Source organism: Balearica regulorum, chromosome 23 (assembly GCF_011004875.1).
Source record: "Balearica regulorum gibbericeps isolate bBalReg1 chromosome 23, bBalReg1.pri, whole genome shotgun sequence".
In the NCBI taxonomy this organism is placed as follows: Eukaryota; Metazoa; Chordata; class Aves; order Gruiformes; family Gruidae; genus Balearica; species Balearica regulorum.
The window spans coordinates 471,301-486,403 of NC_046206.1; the positions used below are offsets into that span (position 1 = coordinate 471,301).

At 47.5% G+C, this 15,103-nt stretch overlaps 1 protein-coding gene across 1 annotated transcript in view; it reads right to left on the reverse strand.

Annotated features, from left to right (window-relative positions):
- The window catches only part of POU2F3 (POU class 2 homeobox 3), a 43,149-nt gene that overhangs the window by 17,819 nt on the left and 10,227 nt on the right, over window positions 1–15,103 (reverse strand). The window contains exon 4 of the mRNA XM_075774487.1: window positions 8,508–8,542. Within this exon, the coding sequence (XP_075630602.1) occupies window positions 8,508–8,542 (35 nt within the window). The remainder of the gene's footprint in view (window positions 1–8,507; window positions 8,543–15,103) is intronic.

A 15,103-nucleotide genomic window follows, 5' to 3' on the forward strand; every position in this document is an offset into this window, starting at 1 on the left:
TTTGAGTTTATTAATTGAGGGCTGATCAGATATGCTTTATCCTCTGAGCTTCAGCTCGGGATGTTAATAGTTGTGCCTTAGCTGTAGTAAGCGTGGGTGAGAAATCAAAACTTTAGGAGTAACCGAACTACCTACTTCACAGAAGAAAACAAACAGAACTACACTCAGCTTCACATTCACGGGCTTTCTGATATAGCATTTCCCTAATGTTTTTGCTTTTAAACAGAGAACAGGAAAAAGAAAGAAGTCATCCCTCTGTGCTGAAGGATAAACCTTGAAATGATCACGTGTAGCACAGCAGGCTTCAAAAGCAGGCACTGGGCAAGGGAGTGCAGAACCAAAACCAGAGGTGGGAAGAGCACCTGCCCTGAATGGCCACACTCATATCAGCACCTGCTCAGGTAGGCGCGTCCTCACGGAGGGCAGCTCTCCGCATCAGAGACTGCCAGAGCCTCAGGAGCACAGAAGCTAGCTAGTTCTTTCATATGGTGATCTGTGTTCAGGGAGCACAGAACTGGTAAAAAGATGCTGAAAAGCAACAACTTACAGCATCTTCGCTCTTACTGCTGGTACTCAGGGACGTGGTACCTGCTCTGCCAAGGCCTGCGGACATGCCAAATTGGAGGTATTTAAAAAAAGAGGAGGGGAAGATGCCATTTTCTTGGTCAGAATGGTGAGAACCTCCAAACAAAGCATGGAAAATAATTTTACTGCCATTAAGGCTGTGATTTCTCTCATGTCTCCATTCCAGGATTCTCCCTGCCCATTCCTCCCTAGCCACCCTCAGCCCAGAGGTCCTGCTCTTCTGTCCCAACCTCCTCATACGTTGCAGCACTGCTCCCTGCATCTCTCTCAATTTCACTTGCCCAACTTCCAAAGCTCTCCAGAACTCCACCTCTGCCTACACCTTTGCGCTTATCTTCTTTGCTCCCACCCTGGGCTGCATCCCTGCCCCTTTCTTTATCAATCCGATTTCACACGCACCAGGCTTCATGGCTTCTCCCATGCCCTCTTGCATGCTCACACAGGTCCCCTGGAGCCTAATCATGTTCCTGTTGAAGGCAGCAGCAAAGTTGCCTTATTGGGCTTTTCTGGGGCCAGAAACAGACCCTTAGCTGTTCTCCAAATTCCCTGCATGAAGAATTTCCCCTTTCCACGGATCTCTTGTCCAGGGGGAGCAGACTGCGACAGTTCTGTATTCTCTGTGCCCTCTGGCTGCCGGTCAGTCACAAACCGTCTAAATACCTGGCACTGCCTCCCTGCTGTACAGAACCGATGTCCCCGGATCAGTCATCCACGAGGAGGGCAGAGCAGCGTCCACCTAGCGAGTCGTGGCGCAGGTAGCCCTCGGTAGCAAGGCACTTTCCACCACATCCCGCATTTGAAAGGAATTAACTTGGAATCAGATGGCTCCCGTGACTGGAGCTGGCTCCATCCCAGTTCCGCAGGTTTCTCCGATTGGTTCACAGTAGTTTTGGCACCAGTTGCTGCGCCCCAGGGAACTGGGACACAAGAAGAGCAGCTAGAGGGATTGCATTAAATAGGCCCAAGTAATATAATTAAAAAAGAAAGGGAGAGTGAGAAAGATCAACTTTGCTGGAGAGTATCACATAGTTTTCCATTTTGGGTGGAGGGAATGAAGTCTAGTGATTGAGGGAAGAGGGAGCTCAGAGCCAGTTCTCTGTTCCCAACGTGGTGGCTCTGGGCAGCTTCTCTGTGTTGAGGAAGCAGGCCAAGAGGGTTTCTTGCTAGCATAAACCCGACGTCTGACTCCTAAGGGGCTGAGCAGCCCCGGTTCAGCCCACTGATTTCACACGGAGTGCTAGCAGATCAGCGCCTCTGGGAAGAGAGAAAGTGCACTCTGATGTCAGGCTTCCAAAATTAGAGGCCTTGCTTGAAACCCCATCACCTTCACCTTTTTTATGCTATGACTTGCCCTTCTGCAAAATGGGTGTAGGGCCCCACCCTTGCTGGGTGGTGCAGGCTCTTGATTGAATTCTTGGAGCTCACCAGATGAAAGGCCTTCAAGAATTTGGAGTCCTCTCCTTATTACCGATGAGCCATTCTCTAGTAGGCAGAAGAGTCATATCCATGCACAGTAGTTCGTGCAATTCACTGCTTAAAAAGGTGCTGGCCAACCTAAATAGTGGTTTGACAGTGACAACCATGCCTTGAGCTTAGTTTCTATTGTGGAAACAATTGGTATGTCCCTTTAGACCGGTCCATGAAACTAGGGCTTGTCCCTTGCGAGCCTAGAAAATATCTCCCAAAGGACGATAGGAGCCCAGTTGGTGCAGGGAATTTACATGAAGAGAAGACCTATCTGTCTCTCCCTCATCTCTAAGACAGCTTTGAAACAGCTGTACAAGATACATCGCCAGTGGACCAACGCAAGAAGCATAGAAAATACCTTATAAATGTAGGTTGCTCTTTAGAAGCCTGGAGCAGGAGTTGGTGAACGAACTGCAGCTGTATCTTAAGGAAGATACACAATCCAGCCAACTCTGAAGTGATGCTGGGTTGTTGTCAACTGTTATTGGCCACCATAAAATAATTCAGTGGCTTCAGTCCACCACCTGAGAAAAAGTTTAAAAAGGCCAAATCCTTCCTCCTTCTTCCATCCCCCTTTCTCTCATAAGTTTCCCCAGAGACTCACTGGCCTGTTTTGCAGTACATTCCCAGCAATCTCATCTGAGGTCCTCTGCAAGGCGCCAGAACAAAACGAGCTTGAAGAAGGGGTTCCTCTACATATCTGTCCTAAGCAAAACAGAGCCATATATAGAAACAGAGGACTTTCCCTCAAGCCAGGGCTTTCTCTGATGCTTTCCCAAAGGGCTGCATTTCAATGAAGCAGCAGCACACATACAAATTTATGCAATCAGTCTGTCCCTAGGAGAGAGCAAGGAAACTTCAAAAGGGAAAGGCCAAGGTAGTGTTCAGCTTAGATCCAGTGTCAGTCAAGGCATATACGGACAGCCGGGCTGATTTCCAGTTAGCGAAGGCTCAAGAGATGAAAAGCAGATGCAAGACTGAGGCTGATGCCCTGGGGCAATGCAGAGAAGAAGAGAGAGTAAAATCTGAATTGATCCCCAGAGGGGAGAAGGAAGCAGGATGTGAACCTCCCCTTGAGAGGAGGGCAAAACAGGACTGGGATGGAAATCTGGAGGGCAGACTGAAACCTGAACTACCCACAGGGAAAAGCCAAGCAGGAACAGAAATGACATATAGGCAACACATGAGATTAGGGGGAGGTGGGAACACAAAGTGGAATGAAAAACCTATGAGAGAGATCCCTGGGGGGAGGGAAGCCCTGATTGAGCAAAATTAAATCTGCAGGGAGTTTTGCATCCCAGATATTAATAACAAACTACCTAGCAAGTTAGGCCCTTCTTTCCACCTTCAAAAGGATGGAGGGGAGGAAGAACTTGTCTGTGGTTGAGCACAAGACTATGAATCAGAGTCCGTATCCCAGCTCTGCCAGGGAGCAGGTCCCTGGATTACAATATGCCTCAATGTCCACAGGCAACTGTCCTATAAAGCATCCACTGATTTCAACTGCAATCACGGTGCTCAGCATCTTTGGGAAAAGCCAGGTAGTCAGTGTGCGTCTGCCTCATCTGTAAGACAGGGTTAAACACCTCCCTACCTTCCGGAGGCACCAGGATGCTAAATTCATTAGCAAAGTACCTTCAGACGTGTGGGTGGAAAGTACCAAACAAGGTCAGAGTGTTATTAATGGCACTGAAAAAGAGCCACCAGATCTTAGATCTCGAATGCTGTTTGCCCACTTTAATTTCTCATATCATGTGTCTACAGGACATCAGCTGTGAAGACCTGAGACAACTCACTCTATTACCTCAAAACAACTGTTGAAAGCCCCACATAAACCTCAAAAATTAAAGTTCCCACGGACAATGACTCTGTCAGACATGAACAGGGCAGGGAGATGAGTTAGATAAGGAGGTCCTGAGGGAGGGGAACCCCTTTGGCACCTCTTGCAGAGAGCAGGGCAGTAACACACAGGATCCTCCAGTTGGTTTTAGAAGGGAGGAGTTTTTCAAAGAACTCAGTTCCTCACTGCTCTTTTGTGATATATGAGCAGACAAACTCCATTGGCCAAAGCCAGTCTACTCAGGTCTTACTGACTGGGAATCTTAACCAGCTCAATTATTTAATGCTGACTGACCGCTGGAAGAGAGGGATTTGGAAGCGTGTCCCTTACAGTCGTGTGCAACAGTTGAAATGCAATGTGCATGACCGGATGTACAAATGTAAGCACTGAGCTATCATGCATATGAAATATGAGGCCACTTCAGTTGCATATCTTATTTCCTTATTTTGTTCTGGATGCTTCCCTTTGTGTTCTGAAGATCTCTCCTGCCCCAGCAATACATCTCCAAGCTACCTCCTCTTCCCAGGTAAATCCATCCCAAGGTCCTATTTCTAGGAAGCCTGTCTCTGGAAAGAGATATAGATCCTTATTACATCCCCTGATTGTTGTAAACCAAAGAAAATGAAGTAATAAGAGTGAAGAACCAACAGGAAAATTCAAGCTATGCTAAGCCCTGGGCTGCTCAAGCGTGCTAGTGCCTGCTTGTCTATCTTAAATATTGTAAAGTCTCACGGCAGGATCACCTTTACATTGATACAAATATCAAACCTATCATTACCATTAAACAAATGACAGCCTGTCTGCAAGGGTTAGCCTTTTGCTGGAATGAAACTGCGTGACACATTTGGATACAGAGCACATGCAGATCCTGCTAAGCCTTTCCTGCACTGGTAACACATAACCTTTCAGCTTTATTTCAAAAGAAACATATCCTCTCCCAGCACTGGAGTGCAGCTCAGTGCTTGAAGCATGAAGGGGCTTGGAGAGGACCTCTCATTCCCTCTTCTGCAAGGAGAGGAAATCCAAGCCTTCATTCCTCCCTGGCACTCAGAAACTGCGTCACTGCAAGGACCGACAGATGACGTGGTCCTACCCATCGCTTTCCTGATGGAAAAGAAATCAGTGATTCGGCATCTGTGTATTTTCCTCCAGCTGTGGAGCAATGCACAGCACTACGTGCTGGGCTACAACACTCACACCATGCACAGAAGCCCTGTTGTCTCCCAAAACCATCACCCCTGTCTCCGTGCGTGTATCCCAGAAGGAAATACTGTCTCAGGGATTAACTCCGGGCACAGGGTGAATTACCTGGCTCTCTAGAACAGCTCTTCAGAGCCATCTGCAAAAACAGACAATGCAGTGTTTCCTTAAAGGCTGAACGCCGTGTATACCAACAGGGAAATAAACCAAACAAGACCTGGTAAGACTGCAGCAGCATCACCCGGTGAGGATCACCACGTTGTGGGGAGGAAAATTTCTGATTTCAACACCTTCAGTCAGACTTTTCCCGGTGCCACTCAATGCCCCTTCGTGGCAAGACTCTGAAGCCACGTTTGCCGAGTTACTGAGTTCTGTGCCTGACACGCTCTAGACATGATCCCAAACCATCAAGAAGCAGATATCCCTATCCAGGCTGCCAGCACTGAAGGTGAAAGTTTATTACCGTCTCTTTGCATTTCCCTTGATATAAACAGGAAACAACCAGCATTAGACTCACCAAATAAAAAGCCAAACCAGATAGGCAAGGCAGAAGATGCTTCTTTTTCCATACACACCCTTTTCCCTCTCATTCACATACAAATTACTGTTGCATCCAGGTGGGAGGAGAGCTTGAAGAGGGGAGGGGGGCAGAAATGTTTGCCAAATAGGTTGAGGGATCAGAAGGCAGCTTTCTCATAAAGCACAGGGCTGACCCACAAACTGCGAGAAAACCTCAAACTCCACAAGAGTTTCCCTCCTCCCCATTTCAGGGTGAGAGCAGCCACAGCAGGGAACTGGTAGGCAAGTAAGGGGTCTAACCAGGTCACTCCACCCTTCTTTTCCTGCCTGGAGCATAACATGGGAGGGAAACAGACCTGAAATGTAGGCCATCTACAAAGACTGGGGGAGAGGCTTAAATGATGTGAGATTTATGATCTTCAAAGTGATTAGCGCCCAGCACTCCAAATAAAGTCAAAGAGAGCTCAGCAGCTCTTGCATTCAGTTTGGAGTTGGGTTTCAAACCATACTTCTCTGGCTTCAGTTTGAAAACTGGAATTGCAAGGTAACAGGAAAAAAAAAAAAAAGAAAAAAAAAACCCCGCCACCCAAAACCAACCTCAAACCCCAAACCAAAATTAAAAAACCCACCAACCTCCACTTCTAATGAAAGAGCTCAGCATCTGATTTTACATGAAAACACTTTGATATTTCCATATCTCATTTCTTCCTTTTTCTCATCATTTGAAATCTATTTGCTGTATTGAAGACGAATTCACCAATAGCTGAGGTCAACCTGAAACGTGAGTGTATAATCTGTGTGCATTTGGGCTCATTCTCATTAAAATAACAACAATGGCTCAAGTCTACGCATGGCCTTGAGAGGGCCAAGAGAGGGAGACAAAGAGCCGTTTGCACACTCCTGTGTCCACTCACATGGACTGTTACAACCCCATCCCTGACATCACTGCGAAACCCCTTCTGCCAACAGTACCTATGTTCTGGGAAATCACACCAGATTGAAAAACAAAACAAAACAAAACACCACCATTAAAAAAGAGCTTGTTCACAGGCTTTTTTTTATAAACCTTGATAAGTCCCCAGTCAGGTTTGCTACTCAGTTACACAAACAGATGTGTGGCACAAATGGAAGGGATTTCAGGGTACCCCTTTGGTGGAAGAAGAAAAACAAAAGTGGGAAGTGAATGCTACAAGAGACCGTCATAAAACCACAGCCTCTTTTTGGAAGGGGGATGTTTCTGTCAAGAATCCTGCTGACTAGGAGGCTGTCTGCCCCTAGAACTTTACCAGCATCCACTCGTTCAGTGGCGTGCAGACGACTAGGACCTTAAAGATAATGGGTCAAATCAGCACTGCCTCACCCAGTCAATAACATTTCCTTGATTAACCTCAGCCCAGCTTCCAGTTCTAACATCTCCGTGGTGTTGCCATAGGAAAAGTTTGCAACATGTAACAATCCTGTACTTTCATAGCTTATTTCTATCTTGAGGGAATTTTCTTTTATCGCTAGTTATAAGCAGATTGGAGTCTTCTCTTGGCATGTAGAAAGCCTGTGCTTTGGGCTCTGCAATCCACAGAGCTGGAGACACAAGACTTTTTGTTTTCAGCTGGGTATTCCAAAAAACCTGGAAGATGGCTGAACGTGTTAAGACATCTTTGATAGGAAGTTACGACCCACCCAAAAATCAGAGCAGCCAAACCAAACAAACAAACAGCAGCTTGCTGACATCTGTCAGACGACAGCCACCAAGGCAAACTCGAAGGACAGAAAAGTCACGGGGAGAAGCTTCGGCTGCCCACCTGCTGCTAGCAGGAAGCCTTTGCAAAGGATCGCAACCCTTGAACTCCGGGAACGCACGGTTGGAAGTAGGTAGATTGCTGTACCGTTAAGAGTGCCAACATCTGCTTCAAGTGCTAGTGACTGCCCATGGAATTACAGCCCCTTGTGTTTTCCTTGCTCCAGCTCCCTGGCCGAGCCCTGGAGCCCTGCAGCAGATCAGCGGGTTAGCTCTCCAGACCTCCTCTTTTTCTTTATGAGGTCTGAGTCCAGCTCCAGCCACAGGAGTCCTCAGCTCTGGACTCAAAGAGCATTTTCTCATGTGTCTGCACAGAATCGAGATCTATACGCTCCGGAGGGCTGTCGCCTTCCTCCCCTTGCAATTCTGATGTGAGACTTGGAGATTACTTAGAGCCGCGTATGAAAATTTCCAGGCACTCAGTAAGACCGGGATTGCTTTTAGCTGTATGAAGCAGGAGGATAACAGCAAACACAGCAAAGACAACGGTCCCTCACACATTCATTTGCAATTAGGGCTTGCTTGCCCTGCAAGAAGTGCTTGCTTTTATCTGCTGTCCCTTTCCCCACTGCCTTGCAAAGAGGAATCTGCCGTTGTAGGCAGGCCTGGTCTTGACCTATGCACTCTAAGACCTCAAACCACCTCATCTTCAGTCCTTGCTGATACTCCTGTGAGTCAGCCCTGTGCTTTCAAACTTGCATACCACAGTGCTTTCAGCGCCAGTGTCACAAGCAGTAGAAATGCACGGGGCTTTGAGGCAGGATTTGCACATTTGCCAGTGTAACTGAGGTCCCTTTTGTTTCTAAATGACAATGGAAAAAATTAAAAAGCCAGAAAAAGCCTCAAGCGAATGGTGATTTAAAGAAACTCTATAATTAACTGAACTTCTATGAAATAAGAAGGCCTGGAAACCAGAAGTTTAATCTGTCATTCTATCCCACAAGGGGAATTGGGAAGAACTTATGTGGTCTGTTTAATGGTAGCTTCTGACCTAACAGTTTTTATCTCTTAGCAGTAGCTGCCTGGGACTCGGCAAATTGAGCAATTAAAAAACAGTAATTCAAGAAAGCAGAATACCTGGTAACCCAGGGAGCATCTTACCTGCCTGTTAAAGTCCAGCCCATTCTGTTCATTTCCTACAATGAAACAAACAGAAAAATATCTCAGTATTAATGACAGCATTGACGTAAACTTTCCATAACTTAGAACACACATAACCAAAGACACACTGCTAGCCCAGCTCAGTTTACTGTAAGAGCAAGGAGAGGAGAAGGAAGGTGGAGTCAATGCGAATGCAGCAATGGAGGTATGAAGGCAACTTTTCCAGCGTTTGGTGGTATCAGCCTTTGCTGAAGTATAACAGAGGTGCTTCTGCCCGGAAGATACCTGGCTAAGCAGCAAGGGTGGGGGAAAGCTCACTGACTGCAAGGGAGATTCCAGCAGAGGTGAGCTGAAGGATGTTACAAATCTCCAGGGAAATCCAGGACCAAGGATAAAGCTAGAACTAACTGGGGGAGAGGCTAGCAAACAGGTAGCCATGGCTGTTAACCAGGGATCTTCAGGAACCCGTGTGGCACTGAGTAATTACGGGATATCTGAAGGAACAGAGGGTGCCGTGGGGTTGTGCTCAAGAGGCGCCTCCTTGATTCCAAAAGAGATTGGCAGGCATGGGGGAAAAATCAGACAGGTTTCAGCCTGAAGGTACTGCACAGGCCCTCACTCATTCCCCTTTGATGATAAACATCCCCCCCCCCCCCCCATCACACCTGCCAAATTCATCAAGAACATCACAGAGGTAAGGTTGTATGCTCCAAAGATATGAATGCTTTAAGGGATTCCACGAAGCTTCTTTATTTGCAAAGGCAACCCCAAGAAACCTCTTCCCTTTGCAAACCATTCTCTAAGTCATTCTCTTCCAGTCCAACTGAGTTTGTGATAAATAGTCTTAAAATGTTCGCATCCCACCAGCACAACCCCCAGGGCCGCCGCCTCCTGTTTTGTCCAGTATAATGTTCTCCATAAAGCATAGCCCATGCCCGGTGATTGGATCAAGCTTCAACACATCATGTTTTACAGTAGTTCATGTCTCTCTTACGAAAAGTTGGAAAGCTGTTAAGAGAGGCTGTGCGTGCAGGAGCGCAAGTCCAACTCACCTACTGACTTGCTTGCTTCAACTGAAAGAGCCTCTACCCTACTCTAGCACGCAGTTTTTCAGCTTGCACCATACACATAATATTCCCAGGTGAATCAGCACGGTTCTTTGAGATCCTCGGGGGAGCATGCTTGGCACAATTATTCATAGATGGCAAAATATTTTAGAGTCAATGATAACAATTTCATGGTACCCTATTCTCCGTTATCTAGAAACTGCTCTGGAGATCTAATCTGCAACACGTTAATGGCATTGACTGTGCAAACTGAGTTGCCTTTGTTGCTCGTGTTAAGCTGAGCTGTAGGTCTCCGTTATCAAACAATACCAGAGCACTGTTTCACAGGAGAATAAGATGTTGCTCCCTGCTTTGAAATTTCCTCTATCTTCTCACCATCTGCAACTCAACCCAGATCCAGCTCTGCACCTTCTCTCCCAGCCTGCCTGCATTTCTGCTGTGCTAGTACCTGCCCTCGCTTCCTGTCTTCCTCCCAACCTGCTCCTCAAAGCTTTTTCTCTTCCTAATCTCAGGTCTTTATCTTCTTCCATGTGATTCCCTGTTCTGCTACAACCTCCAAGTTGCCACGCGCTTCCGTGCTCCCGTGCCTCTCGCTGTAACTATCTGCTCCCTGACCACCTCTTTCCAGCTGCTCCCGCCCAAGGAATTTGTTCATTCATTGCGTTCCAGCTCTACGCCCCAAGAGCTAACAACTGCGCATATAACGATGGGAATGCTGATAGTGTTAATAGATGATTGCAATCAGTATCCACACACCTGAGCAGGACTGTGCGAGGATCTTCAAGGCCTGCAGTTTCTACCTTTGAAACCCATGGGGGGTTGATGCAATCTAAAGGCAGTAGCTAAAGGGAAGAAAGGCAAGGAGGAGAGAAGGAGGAAATAAAGATGCCAGTTGCTAAAATAGAACAGGAAGGAAAAGGTAATCTTCTGATTTCTTGGATACAAGTTTCACTCACGTTCAAATGCAGCGTGTTGATGAGGCAAGATTCAAAGACCTTGAGGGAAATCCCTAGGTCCCAGTGATGATGACTCTGAGTCACTATCATACACCCCAAAACTTGGAACTTGAGATGCGCACCTGGAACGGAACTTCTCGCCACATCGCTACCACCATCCCCAAGTTCTCCAGTACATTCTTTCCTCCGCTTCCAAGCTTCCCATCTCTCACTTTTTCCTCCCTGCACAAGCACGTGCAGCTGGCAGGCTTCTACCTTTCTTTTTCCCTTCCTCTCCTGCAAGGCCAGGCACAGCTTCCTCCGAGTCCTACCCTCTATTCTCTTGCATGTCCCGCTGCAGATCAACGGGGGTGTTTAGGAGCACCTCAGCTAGGTATTTTGTGACAGTGGAGCATGCTGCAAATATGCATGGAGATTGACATTAACTCAGTTGTAGCTTGGGCGTCTAAGTCTGAGATAAATGCCCCAGGCTGTCTTGGTAGACAGTGAGGAGAAATAGGCACCTCCAGAGGCCATTCATCTGACCTATCTTAGACGCCTATCTTAAGATGAGATGAGCGGCCCTCTGGAGATGACTATTTCTCTTTATTGACTACAAAGGGACCCAGGGGCAACTAGTTCAGACTTAGATTTCCAATGGTGAGATATTTAAAACTGGGTGAGGTGATTTCTGCTCCCAGTGGTTATGTAAATGGGAGCTGGATACATAAACCCCTTCAACTTTTCAGCAGGACCAGCGAGTGTTTGTACACAGATTTATTTGCAAACACATCTCATCTCTTTCTATTTCAGTAAAAGCTTGTGTTTGAGTAAAATTAACATGATTCTAGCTGCAAGCCAAGGCTTGGGTGTGATAGGGATAACAACTCTCCTCTTGCAGTTAAATCAGTACCTTTCCTACAAATATTTTAAAAATAGACTCAGTTTCCTCCCAGTTTCTATCAACATCAGGACTCACGCTGAAGTAGTCATTTCTCTCCTTAAAGGAACGAGCTGTTCAAACAATGAGGATCTGCACTTAAGATTTAATCTTTCCTAGCTCCAGGAGATAAAAAGAAAGAAAAGTGTAAGTGGCAGCAGATTCTCAGCTGCTGTAAACTGACAGAACTCCACTAATTTTAATGGAGCTTCACACCAGCCAAAAACTTGCCCTTGCTACACCAGTGAGACACGATGGGATCCAACGTCTCCAGCGTCTGCTAGACGCAGTCCTCTGCTCCTGAATTGCATCAAACTGGGGAAGCCCTGGCATTTAAATGAAGAAAGATTGCTTTGAGCCCCTTGCAGCACAGTTTCCGGGAGCTTCCCCATCAAACAAGCCTTCATTCCCCTCTCTATGGGTGTTCTGGACAGGAGGAAAAAGGCAGCGATAAGCTCAGCTGACTCCCCGCAGCACGGCAGACAGGGACTGTGCTGCTCTCCTTGGTTCACCTGGCAGCTGTTTTGCATAGCCCTGGCATCAGATCTGGTGCGAGTTTGCCTGGGGAGGTTTCTCTGGGGATGGGAGCAGTAGAACAGTTCCGGAAGGCTTCCCCCCCCTACCCGCTGCTGTTCCCCCCCGCCTGGAACGCACCGTTTGCTCTGAAAACCAAAGACAAGCACTCTATCAGAACCGACACGGTTCCCACTGGAGGCCGCCGAGCCAGTCCAGCACTTGAGGATAAAAGTGCCGTAATGGGAGGAAAGTAAAATCAAGATTGCAGTGTGCCTTCATCTTCGCGAGGCAAACGCATGCAGCAACATGCAGATGTCACCTACGGGCAGTGACAGCCGCCCGTGGCTTTTCGCCCAACGACAAAAACAGGGCTGCAACCAGAAGGCTAGCCTTATCCCCCCCTTCCCACCCAACTCCACGCTTAATTCACCTCACAGTTTGATCTCAGCTGCACGGAAGGGACATGGAATTAGAAGGTGATTTCAATCTTTAACAGGTGTTGGGGAATTCCCACAGGGAATCAGTTTTCTGCCACGTGCATTTGGGAGGGAAATTCAGAACAGCTGAACAGCGATGGAGGAACAGTGCCAGGCAGACACCAGGCAGGGGATTCAGCTGCCTGGGCTTAGATGTCTAACTTTTAGGTGTCTAATTCTGAGCCAATTGCTCTAGGCTCCCTTTACAGCCACGGAGAGGAAGCGGGCCCTTCCAGAGGGCAATTCATCTCACCCCTGAGATAGATGGCAGAGAGATGAATCACCTTCTGGAGATACCTATTTTCATCATTGACTGTACAAGGAGCCCACGGTGAGTAGGTCAGACTTCAGCCTCACAGTACTGAACATCTAAAATTAAGATTAATCTCACCTATCCTGAAGATTTTGGCACTCCAGCTGATAAAGCACAATGCTATTAGAGATTGACAAAGCAGGTACATAGAGTGCCTTTCAATGCACATTTTCTAGAACCTGACACATTAGCTTGCTCACATTAACTGAGACAAGAATCAAATCTCTCACCTCAAACAACATGTGAAGTTAAAAGACTACCCAAGCGCAGGTAAAGAAAAGAATGGCAACAATTATTATGACTATAAATGATGCTTGACCCACGTGCTGTAAATTAAGCAAAATGCTCACCTGCACTGAGAATGATGGGGTTCTGTTAGGCAAAAAAAGATATTCAGCAGGAAAGACACTCCTCAGGATTTCAATTCACTTTGGAAACTCAAGCAAATACCAAGTCATAGCCCCACACTACTGTTCCCAGCAGTCAGACCAGCGACTTCTCCAGAACAAGCAGGAAAAGCCCTGGGTGGTAGGAGCTCACTTAAATCACCTTCCCTCCATTTTAATGGCTACCCCTGATTCCCATCAGCTGTGTCCAGTGGCACTGGGCAGCAGGAAACTGGAGGGGAGCCCAAGCTCAAGCTGAGCAGGCAGCAGTCAGCTCCCTGGATCTTATGTGCCCTGCTGCGATGCTTGCTGTTCCCAAGGCTTACCTTAAGAAGTGCTTTTTAAAGGGAGCAGGGGAAAGTGTGAACAGGATGGGGAGTTTTTGAGGCAGCCAGATGGGGCTGCAGTATTCATGTTAACTGTTTGCTCTAAAGACACACACAGACCAAACTGGAGCATCTCCATGGGAAAATTAAGGCTGGTTAGCAAGAAAAGTGAATCTGTGCTGACTCAGTCAGATGGCTACAGACTCCAGGGGAAGCTTTCACTGAAAACTCAAGGGTTTCATTTGGGTGGAAACTCCTGGATTATGAAAACACCTTTTCTTTGTCAGCAATGCTTCAAGGAAATCCCATCTTCTAGTCCCAGCTAGAGCACAGCTCTGAGCGCAATATGCCTTTCGTGTGGGGCAGGGAGAGGAGGGAGAAAGCAGGACAGCGAGTGTGGGAGACTCGGGCAGTTTCCAGAAGGAAACCCGAGGGCAGCAGTTGTTCCCACGGAAAACATTTCACCTGCAGGTGCTGGGAGAGGGCAAGTCTCTTCTCTTAGACCAGAGGCAAGAGGCAGATCAGACCAGCTCTTCCTTTGCCCCTCTAATTCAAGTCAAACCAGCCTTTTGTTCCCCTTTCCCCTCCCCATCCTTTTTTATCCTCTTCCATAATGGGATGTTTAAGAAAAAAAATAAAATAACCCAACCTCAAACCCTAATCACCTTCATTTGAATTTCAAATATCCCCCTCCTGGCCTCCCCCACGCCCCAACTGACTCGGAGCTGGGAATATGGAAATTTCTCCTGCTTGCCTTAAATGTGGCTGTGCTATGAAAATCATCAGCCTTATGCAAATCCTGAGCAGGCCCAATTGCCATAGCAACCAGCTGTTTCCAGCCTGACTGCTGCTGCTTTCATTTATTCGGGACTTGTCCTGGGGCTGTGCATGGCTGCAGGGGGAAGACACAAGAGAAATCCTGGAGGCTTTGAGGAAAGTTTCACCAGGGAGAGCTAGCCTTGGAGAGCAAAAGCATAGCCAAGGACTAGGCTCAGCGTGGGGCTGGGGAAGGCCAAGTTTCCTCAAAAGACTTTGGCCTGGCAGTGTGTTTCCAGCCTGATCTGAAGAGGTAACAACAAAAGGCAAAAGAAAAAAGCCCTGACTGTGCAGCCCTTGTCTTGCCTGCTGAGTGCAACAGGGAGTGCCCCCGTGCACCAAGCAGCACAGCCTGAGCACCCACCGACTCATCGAACGCAAGCCATCGCGCTGCTCGGGCTGACATCCCTTGCTTGAGCACATCTCCTTTTGCCCGAGTTACAAGCTGACACAAAGGTCGGAGCCTCCACACCCTATTCCAGCATGAGCCATCAAGTTTAAAAGAGACCCTGCCCTGACACCTGCGACTGGAATACAATAAAGAGCAGCCTTCCCAGAGCCCAGCGGAGATCAGGGCTCCATCCTGCCCAGAGCTGTACCCATCCCTGGGAAGAGCAGCACCTGCATCAGAGAGCTTACACCCTGGCTAAAAGGTGGGAGAAGAGATGGGGACCCTTGCTTCAGAGCTGAGGAACAGAGATAGGCGTAATTAAGCTTGTACCGGGAGCGGAACGTGTGGCAGAGGGGCAGACTGAGACAAGGTCTCTCTTTTTCCATCTGCCCTGATGTGGATTTAATGCAAAATGCTGTACTGACATAGA